The 10,115-nt window shown below is 39.3% G+C and overlaps 1 protein-coding gene across 5 annotated transcripts in view; it reads right to left on the reverse strand.

Annotated features, from left to right (window-relative positions):
• FAM172A (family with sequence similarity 172 member A) overlaps positions 1-5,283 on the reverse strand; it is a 422,066-nt gene extending 416,783 nt beyond the window's left edge. For 2 of the 5 annotated variants that reach the window (XM_049648598.1, XM_049648597.1), the window contains exon 1: positions 5,106-5,283. In XM_049648598.1, the coding sequence (XP_049504555.1) occupies positions 5,106-5,283 (178 nt within the window). The remainder of the gene's footprint in view (positions 1-5,105) is intronic. The other 3 variants (XM_049648596.1, XM_049648599.1, XM_049648594.1) reach the window with 3 other exon arrangements.
• Between the last annotated feature and the right edge of the window lie 4,832 nt (positions 5,284-10,115).

Consider the following 10,115-nt stretch of genomic DNA (forward strand, 5'->3'; position numbering starts at 1 on the left):
CAGTCAGTTAAGCCTCTGACTCTTTTTTTTTTTTTTAATAATGTTTGTTTATTTTTGAGTGAGACAGAGCACAAGTGGGGGAGGGGCAGAGAGTGAGAAAGAAGGAGACGGAATCCAAAGCATTTTTTTTTTCATTTTCTTAATGTTTATTTTTGAGAGCGAGAAAGAGTTAAGTATCTGACTCTTGGTTTTGGCTCAGATCACGATCCCATGTTTCAGGGGTTTGAGTCCCGCACTAGGCTCTGCACTGAGAGCTGAGGAGCCTGCTTGGGATTCTGTCTCCCTCTCTCTCTGCCCCTCCCATGCTCACTCTCTCTCAAAATAAATAAATAAATGAACATTTTTTTTTCAATTAATTTACCTTGAGTTATGATCTTGGTTACAATTCTAGCCTGCCAATAGTGTAAACAAGGCACACAAACCAAGCTATGCTTACAGATGAAAAGGGTATCAATCACACTCCTTCCGTACCTTAGATATTAACTCTGAATAGTTGTGTTTTTTTTGTTTTTTTTGTTTTTTTAAAGAGAGGTAGTATGTTTAGCCACATATTGTATCATTCTTGCTGCTTCCTTATACCAAAACACATATAAGGGCGATGTGATAAGCAGGGGATAAGAATATCAGCTACATCCCACAACAACAGTTAATAGTTAAATTGTTGGGTATTAGTTGCGATAATTTCTGTAATGAGCTCTTAAAGGAACTTACAAGGGCCCAAATACACAATCTTAGTCTTATTAGCATCTCTCCAACCTTTGAACAAATCAACCCTAGGTATGTTATCAATCTAGACTATGTGTAAAATAAATATCCTATCTGCTATACAGAAATGGAAACAGACATGCCTGGGTGGCTCAGTGTGTGTCCAACTTCAGGTCAGGTCATGTCTCATGGTTCGTGGGTTCAAGCCCTGCATCAGGCTCTGTGCTGACAGCTCAGAGACTGGAGGCTGCTTCGGATTCTGTGTCTCCCTCTCTCTCTCTGCCCCTCCCCCTCTCATGGTCTGTCTCTGTTTCAAAAATAAATATATTTTTTCAATTTTAAAAAAGAAATGGGAACATACAATAAATACTTTGCTTCAATTTAGTGATATTTTTCTCTACAACAAAAATTGTTTACATCATCTATACTGCAAAAATGAACTATTACCCTGAAACGGAGACACCAACGCAGTATCACAGAAAGCAGCACAGTACTGCTGTCTCTAACTTGTCTTTGACTCAGCTGTGAAACCTTGAGCAAGTCAGTCATCTGCCATCTCATCTGTACCAAATTAATCAATTTTAATTTGGCAAAGAGTGATGAGCAAAACAGTGGTACAATTTTTCATTCACTACTTTAAATTAAAGCAAAGTAATTGGCTTAAATGAGCTTTATAACTGAAATAGCTTAAGGTAGTACCTCAAGAGTATTTTTTAGACAATGACAGCGTACAATACAATCAACAGTTTAAAAGAAAAAGTGTTACCTTGAACTAATGGGCCATTAGCTATTGTGGACCAAAAAATTCTTTCTTAAACAAATAATCTAAAAAAAACCTTTTTACCAATGCTGAACACTGTTAATTTACACAATTATTCATTAAATGACTCAATTAAACCTCATTACTCTACGGATGGAAATAATGTGATACATGGTCTAGAAAACTTCGTTTATTCCTGTAGGACTGTATACACTGCACACCTTTCAAACATGACTACTGAACCAGATGGACTGATACACACATTAGCAGATACACAGTAGGTCTTACTCAACTACTGAAGGCCAAGTGGCTGACTTCAGCACCAATCACATGCTGAGATGTACCGGCGATTTGCTCTCTCTCACCCTATCCTCAATCCCATTCCAATCTGTAGAGCTATATACTGTCTGTCACCTTGCTGGATCTTATCTCCTCTGCTGCCAGTTTTACTGCTTATTGTCTATCACTGTTACTGATGTCCTCTGCCACTCTCCACCAACTCACATCCCACTGCTATATTGCTATTCAATACTTCTTTTCTCTGTTGCACCATCTTTATCTCTTCTGTTTCCAGGCCTTCTCAGTTTCCAGAAAAAAAGAGATCTACTTCACAGGCACAGTCAGTCAATCAATATACTCCCTTCCTTCTGATTAAAAAGAAAACAAAAACAAAAACGAAAAAAAACATCAAAGCAGGTCAGGATGATCCTTGGCTTTTCTGAACTGTTTTCATCGAAATCTAATATTCAAAAAGTTCATTCACTGTTACAAATGATGCTTTATGGTCTCGTTTATTCCTAAGTTTGGAGTTACGGCAGATACTTGGTCTATAGATAATAGAAGCTTTTACCATTATAGTATTTTAGGGTTAAAAAAAATCAACAGCAGACATGAAGGCTGCCTTCTTAACCCTTAAAAGGTTCACCAAAAAACAAAAACAAACAAAAACTCCAAAAATTTCTAGCAAAATAAGATCTTAAAATAAGTGAATAGTACTCCAAAGAAAATATACATAGGGCCCTAAAGCATATAAAAAGATGTTTAACTTCTTTAGGGAATCATTAGGGAAATGCAAATCAAAAACACAGAAGATACTACTTCACACCCATTAGGATGACTACTATCAAAAACAGAGAGAGAGAGAGAGAGAGAGAGAGAGAGAATATGTTTGGCAAGGATGTGGAAAAGTATTGGTAAGGATATGGAGAAACTGGAACATCTCTGCATTGCTGGTGGGAATGTAAAATACTGGAGGTACTATGGATAACAGGAAGGTAATTCCTAAAAAATCAAACATGGAACTGACATTTGATCCAGCAATTCCACTTCCGGGTATATATGCAAAACACATGAAAGCAGAGAGTCAAACAGATATTTGCACATTCATATTCAGAGCAACCTTATTCACCATAGACAAAAGGTGAAAGCAACACAAGCTTCCACAGTCAAATGGATAAAAAAAAAAATGTGGTATACACATACAGTGGAATATTAGTCGACCTTAATATTGTATGATTCCATTGATATGAGTTACCATAAATAGAGACGGGAAATTCAGAGACAGAAAGTAGACTGGTGATTGCAAGAGGCTGAAGGGAGGGGGAACAGAAAGTCAATGTTTAAAAGATACTGAATTTCAGTTGTGGAAGATGAAAAGTTCTGGAGATGGATGATAGTGATGATTGCATAACAGTATGAATGTGTTTAATACCACTAATATGTACAGTTAAAAAATGGTTAAAATGGTAAATTTTGTTATGTATATTTTACCACAGTAAAAAAAAAAAAAAAAAAAAAGGAATGAAAAGTAAAGTTCACAACAGGGCAGAGAAGTACTTGCTACTTAGTTATCCATCACTACTGTGCAAATTTTATCCGACTCTGTAACAGCACAGGTAATGTATCAACTGAATAAATGACTTTTAACTTTGTTAGTGCTGAAGGAGAGCATGGAAACCTCTCTAAACATCTAAAGATTTCAGATACTCCTCAAGGAGGTCTGGGAAAGTTTAAAAAAAAAACAGTCTGTCAATAAAGAAGGTTCTCTCATGCACACATCAAACAACTGAATAAATACTCATTTTCAAGATATTTAAACTCTAATGCCTTCATGCCTACATCATTGCTATTCTAGGAGACAACAAACATACTTTGCCTCACCACCTATGTTATCCTAAGAAACCCATCCCCACATACCTGCAGAGTGCAGAGGTCACTCATTTCATTCTCATGTCTAATCGTTTCCTTATCAGAGAGGCTAATCTTGACCACACTATGCAAAATAGCATCCTCTGTGATTCCCTCTCTTCATAAAGGGCTTTATTTTTTCTTCACAGCTTTTATCAATACTTGATATACATTTACTTGCTCATGTTTTTTCTCCATCTACAATAATGTAAATTCCAGGTGCACAAGGACTTTATTTTGTTCACTATTGTACTCTCAGGACCTAGAACACCACCTGGCACACTGAAGGTGGTCAATAAATATTCATTACATGAATGAATAGATGGATGTTCACAGCGTAACTGATCATATTTCCTTCTTGGTCTTGGTACTATTCTACCACCTACCAGCCTTGCAACAGCCACCAGCCTCTGCCTCAAAGACATCCAGAGTACCCTGCCTTTCACAGGTTAAGTGGGAGGAACACCAGTTTAAAAATCAGAAGCCCGGTACCAACACTGACAGTAATACCTTTATGAGGCACTTCAGACAGTGCTTGCTTGCTCTGTGAGTCAGTTTTTAAACACCCTAAATAAATGAATACAGTATATCTGCCCTTGCAATATGGGATAAAGAATAAGGATAAAGAATTTACCTCTAACACTGCTTTAAAACAAAAAGATACCAAGTATTGCATATAACAAACATCACATTGCACCTATTTTGATAAACATTACGAGGCACTTGCTAGTCTGCAAACGACAGGATTTTCCCTCTGCCAACTTTTCAAAGGAGGTGGAAAAATAGAGAAATGCAAGAACACTAGCTGTTAATAAATATCGCTAAAATTTAACTAGTTACTTGGCCTAACAAATACACACTCTGGAAGATTAGAAGAATATGTTACATCTCTGGATGAGGGAGGGAGAAGACTGCTTCCATTATATATCTAACTTTATTTCAAAGTCAAAAGTTTAAAAATTCATTCCAGTCAAATGTCCCTTCAGAGCTCAAGCATGTTACAAGTTGTGAGCGAATTTTATAACTGCATTTTAATCTTCTGTTTGCAGTGAATGACTTCTGGTAAAGCTTCGGCAGTTAATTATAATTTTGTAGGGAAAAAAAAATGTTTAATCAGACAATAAATACCATCCCTCCTAAGAAAGCGTACGAGGGCCCATTACTCTGTGGTCTCCAGAGCTTAACGAACCCCACATGTTCAGTTGTAACGAAAGTCATCCAGGGAACACACGTGTCCTGCCCCGCCTAATAAGTGGAAAGAACAGGTGGAACTGCTCTTCAGCGGGGTCCCGGGACAGGGGACACCTGTGCGCAGGGCACACGGCGTGCGCCGTGAGCAGTCTAGGGCCACAGGGCCAACAATCCCCGCCCGAGACCGACCAGGCCAGCCCTTCCTCTAATTTCCGCCCGGGCCTGCCCCCGGAGCTCACATCCCCGCAAACGCAGGTCCTACCTGAGCTCTGCCCCCAGCTACAGGGCTGCGGGGGGAGGCGGGAGGAGGCGTGGCCTTCCAGCTCGCCAGTGGAACTCCCTCGTGCGGTTGTTATGACTTTCCCTCTCGGGATCCGCGCCCCGACCAAGTTCGAGCCGCACTTCCGGGGTCCGCAGAAGACTGAAACGTCATTGCGCATGCGACGGCGGCGGCGACAATCCGGAAATGGGCGGAGCCCAGTCGCTCGGTTGGTTCCTGTGGCGCTAGGTGGGCTGGGAGAGAGAGGCTTGTGGGAGGTAAGAGTTTCACTGTTCTTTTCCCGTTGGCCCTGCTCGCTTTTTCTTCACCTCTTCTTCTGAAGCGAGAGACCCCGCTTCTCAGGTATCCTCAGAGACGGGGCCACCTTGAAGTCTCGTTCTCCAAGAGAAAATTTTAAAATATGTGCGGGACTGTCCAAGCAGCTAATTTCCCACTCTCCCACTCATGTTTTATTCAGCTTTACCCAGTCCATTCAATTCCAGAAAAGACAGGAGGTGGCAAAGTCTAGATTTGGAAAAGTAAATTTACTTCAAAGTTATGATTTATAAAGTAGGACATTAAGGTTGGGCACCCCGACCCTGCTCTTTTCCCTATCCCCTGAATACTAGTGGGATAGATTGGAAACAGTTGTGGAAACCTGTAGTCACGTGGCTAAGAGGAGTTTGGTTGTAAACGCAGGCTTCCTAGCAAAATTCCTGATAGTGAAAATTGCCCACGAAAATCCTTTAAAAGGCCCACAAAGTACAGAATGCGTATGTTGAGCATAAAGTCTAGATCTCTAATTCTGCACACTTGAATATGAGACCTTAGGTAGTTTAAAGTTAGAATGAAAGGAAAATGTGTGTATTGATACCTGGTCATTTAAACAATCCGGAGATATCCAAGGGGCAACTCTTAATCTACAACTTAACCATTCAGCAGTGTTTGACACAGTTAATTACATCCTTTTTTTTTTTTTTTGAAACTTGAAACACATTCCTGATTTAACTTTTGTGGAATCATGGTGCGCTTTTGATTCTCCTTTGATAGATTCTTCCTGATTTCTAAATGTTATGCTCCAGACCTACTCCCTTCTTTATCTGTCCTCATGCCCCATGTGATCTCATCCATTCCCTTCATTGTCTTTTACATAACTTCACTATGCTGATGGCTTCCAAATACCCATATCTAGCTCTGACTTCTCTGATTACTATACTCACATGTCCAACTTCTTATTCAGCATATTACTAGGATATTTAACATGCACGTCAAGCTCTATATTTTCTACTTCCAAAAACTTCCTCTTGCATATCTCTCCATCTCAGTAAATGACACTTGGATTCTTACAGTTGTCCATATTATCCTCTGATTTCTCTTTCTCCAACATCCCACATCCAATTCCTCAGCAAAATATGTTGGCTGTCTTTTCAAAGGGCACTCTAAATCTAATCAGTTCTCAACACCTCTACAGCATTATTCTGCTCATCACTGGAGAGTGTAATTGTCTCTTAATTGTTCTACAGGCTCCTATTTTTGCTTCCCTACAATCTAGTATCCATCTGGCAGCTATAGAATCTTTTTTTTTTTTTTGTAAGTTTATTTATTTATTTTGAGAGAGACAGAGACAGCATGAGAGGGGAGGGGCAGAAATAGAAGGGAGAGAGAGAATCCCAAGCAGGCTCTACACTACCAGTGCAGAGCCCAACCCCAGGCTCAAATCCACAAAACCATGAGATCACAACCTGAGCGGAAACAGTCCAAACCGAGAATCAGACGCTTAACCAACTTACGCACCCAGGCGCCCCTATAGAATCCTTTTCAAATGCATGTAGGGGCACGTGGATGGCTCAGTTGGTTGAACATCTGACATTTTATTTCAACTCAGGTCATTATCCCAGGGTATGGGATTGAGCCCCATTTTGGGGTGGGGCGGGGGGGAGCTGCTTGAAATTCTCTTTCTTCCTCTGCCCCTTTTTCCTGCTTGTGTGCACTCTCTCAAAAAATAAATAAATATAAAATAAAGTATATCAGAATTTGTTACTTCCCTGTTCAAAACTTTTAAGAGCGTCTCTACTCGAATAGAAGAGAATCCAAAGTTGTTTTCACAAAAGTATAAGATCCTGCATGTTCTGGCCCCTGGCCACTCCATGCTGCCACTGAGGAAGAGGGTTGTAAGAGATTTTGAGGTGGGAGAGTGGGGCACGAGGCTTGTCCAGTAATCTTGGAGTTTGGGAAATGGCAGTCTGAAAGGTGATTATGCAACTCTCTTACCTGGAAATATTTAAAGGAAGGAGACTAACTGAGGGTGCCTGTGATGACAAAGAAATAAGTACTGTTGAGTTTTCCCGACAGCTAATAGACTTAATGGTACGTGGCTGCTGTATTTGTTTTCTAGGGCTACCAATAACAAAGTACCTTGAAGAAGGTGGCTTAAACAACAACAAAATTATTGCCTTATATTTCTGGAAATTAAAATGAAAGTATAGGTAGTGTTGGTTCTTTCAGAGTGCTGGGAGGGAAATTTTGTTCCTTGCCCCTCTTCTAGAATCTGGTGGTTTGCTGGAAATCTTTGATGTCCCTTGGTTTGTAGATGCATTATCCCATTCTCTGTCTTCTCATGGCATTCTCCCTATTTATTGTCTCTGCATCCATATTTTGCCATTGTATGGGGACACTAGTCATATTGAATGAGGGTACACCCCAATGAACTCATTTTAGCTTGATGATGTCTCTTATGTCTCTAATGACCTTATTTCCAAATAATGTCACATTGTGAGGTACTGGGCTTAGGACTTCATTGTATCTTTTTTGAGGGGACACAATTCAACTCATAACACTGTTAGAATTGTTTTGAAGAAGAGAAGCATTTCCAGTAGAATGAAAGAAAGGAAAAGCAAACCAAAGAGCAGAATGATGTTGTATGAAGTAAGCCACCAGGAGAGGATCTGCATGGGAATTCTGACATGCAGCCTGGAACATTCATTCTGTGTATCTGGGAATGGCAGTGTTGGAGTTCCTGAATTTGGGTGAATCTCCAAAATATACAAAAAGTACCTTCTGACAGAAAGCATCAGCTCTTGGGCATTTGTTACAGTGGGCACCATGGTCTCTGTTTAAAATAGCTTTTTCTTCCCGTGCTTAAGCTGATGCTAATGGATTTGAAAGTAACAGAATGAGTATGGGACATAGAGAAGTAAAAGGTCAAGGAATCAAGACAAAACAGGTTTACCCTCTTCCTTTCAGTCCTATTTGTGGGCCAGGCCTGAGCTGGGAAACAGGATACTCTGAAGTGACTTACACATTTCTAGTTCAATACATATGGTTTGGAGCCTGGAGGTCAGTCACTTCCATCCTCACAATAAGAAAAAAGCTGAGCAAACTAAAACTCAGCAGCTCTTTCTAGATCCATGAAAGAATGGAGGTCACCAGGAAAACTGACCACCAAATTGGAGAGACAGGCATTTAAAGAGCACAGTTTAGAGGGAGTTGGTTTGAGTTGGAACACCTAAACTGTGATTGACCTTTGCTGGAGGCTCACTGTGGGCTACCTTGAGGATCTAAACTCATGGACTAGCTTGAAAGTTAAAAACTTGAAGTGGTACCGCTTGTTGTTGTTGGGGGAGGGAGGCCACCCACATTTTTGTGAGTTTTACCTTCAGGAGCCCTGTCAAGTTCTTACTGTGAAGATAGGGGGGAGGAAAAGTGACCATTTTGAAATATGCCCAGAGCTGTCTGTTTCCTTTATCAATCGTACCATTAAGGCAAACTATTTTACCTAACCAGTCTAGAGGACCGAAAATACTCAACCTCATCCCACTCCAGCCTTTGAAGTGGGGAAAGTGGACAACATGCGGGGAACAGTAGGAGATGGCACTCAGATGAAAACACTAAGGGAGAATCAAGGAAATGCTAGAAAACCAAAACACAAACACAATGGAAACAGAAATGAAAAATATGTTTTTTTGTTTTGTTTTGTTTTGTTTTTTTTTGCTCATAAGTAGATTGGACTCAATAAGAGAAAGAATGTAGGTTAAAGATATGTCAATAGAAAGTCCTAAAACTGAAATACAAAGAGAGAAAAAAAGAATGAAAAAAAATAGAACAGAATATCCAAAATGTGGGGAAATGACAAAATGTGTAACATAGGCATAATGGGAATATTGAAGAAAAAGAAAGAAAGAAGGAAAAGAAAAAAAATGAACATTTTCTAAAATTAATGCAGATACAAATCCACAGATCCAGGAAGCTTAGAGAACTGCAAACTATAAAAAAAAAACTATTAAAAAAACATACGCATACACCTGTGCATATGTTTAAAACAGCAGAAAATCAAGAACAAGAAAATACTGAAATCAGGGGAAAAACCTTGCTTAAGGAGACAGAGATAAGAATTGCGTTGGACTTATCTTCAGAAACTGAAATATTTAAAGTGTTGAAAGAAAAAAAAAACACACCAACCTAGAATTTGATATCCAGTGAAATTATTCTTAAAAGGTAGAAGAAAAGTAGACTTTTTTAGACAAACAAAAACAAAGGGAAACTGTCACTAGTGGACATGACCTGCAAGAAATGTTACAAGAAGTTCTTCCAAGAGGCGGAAGTGTTATAGGTCAGAAACTTGGATCTACATAAAGAAACAAAGAGTTTTAGAGAAAGAATAAATCTATTTTTCTTATTCTAAGTTGATCTAGTAGATAACACTGTTCAAAATAATAACAATCAAATTTTATTCTGTAATTAGAGCTTGTGGATAATGAAATGAATGGCAGCAATGTTATAAAGGACAGGAGGGAAGAATTGGAAATACTCTGTACTTTCACTAGCCATGAAGGGTGTAGTGTTACTTGAAAGTGGGCTTAGATAAGTTGTAAATGTGTATTGCAAACTCTAGGGCAACCACTTGAAAAAGTCATAAAAAAAAAAAAGTCTGATATGCTAAGAGGGAGAGAGGAGAGAAACTGAAATCATATAAAAAATTCAGTTAAAATCAGAGAAGGCAGAAAAAAGTGGAAG

Source organism: Panthera uncia (assembly GCF_023721935.1).
Source record: "Panthera uncia isolate 11264 chromosome A1 unlocalized genomic scaffold, Puncia_PCG_1.0 HiC_scaffold_17, whole genome shotgun sequence".
Lineage (NCBI taxonomy): Eukaryota > Metazoa > Chordata > Mammalia > Carnivora > Felidae > Panthera > Panthera uncia.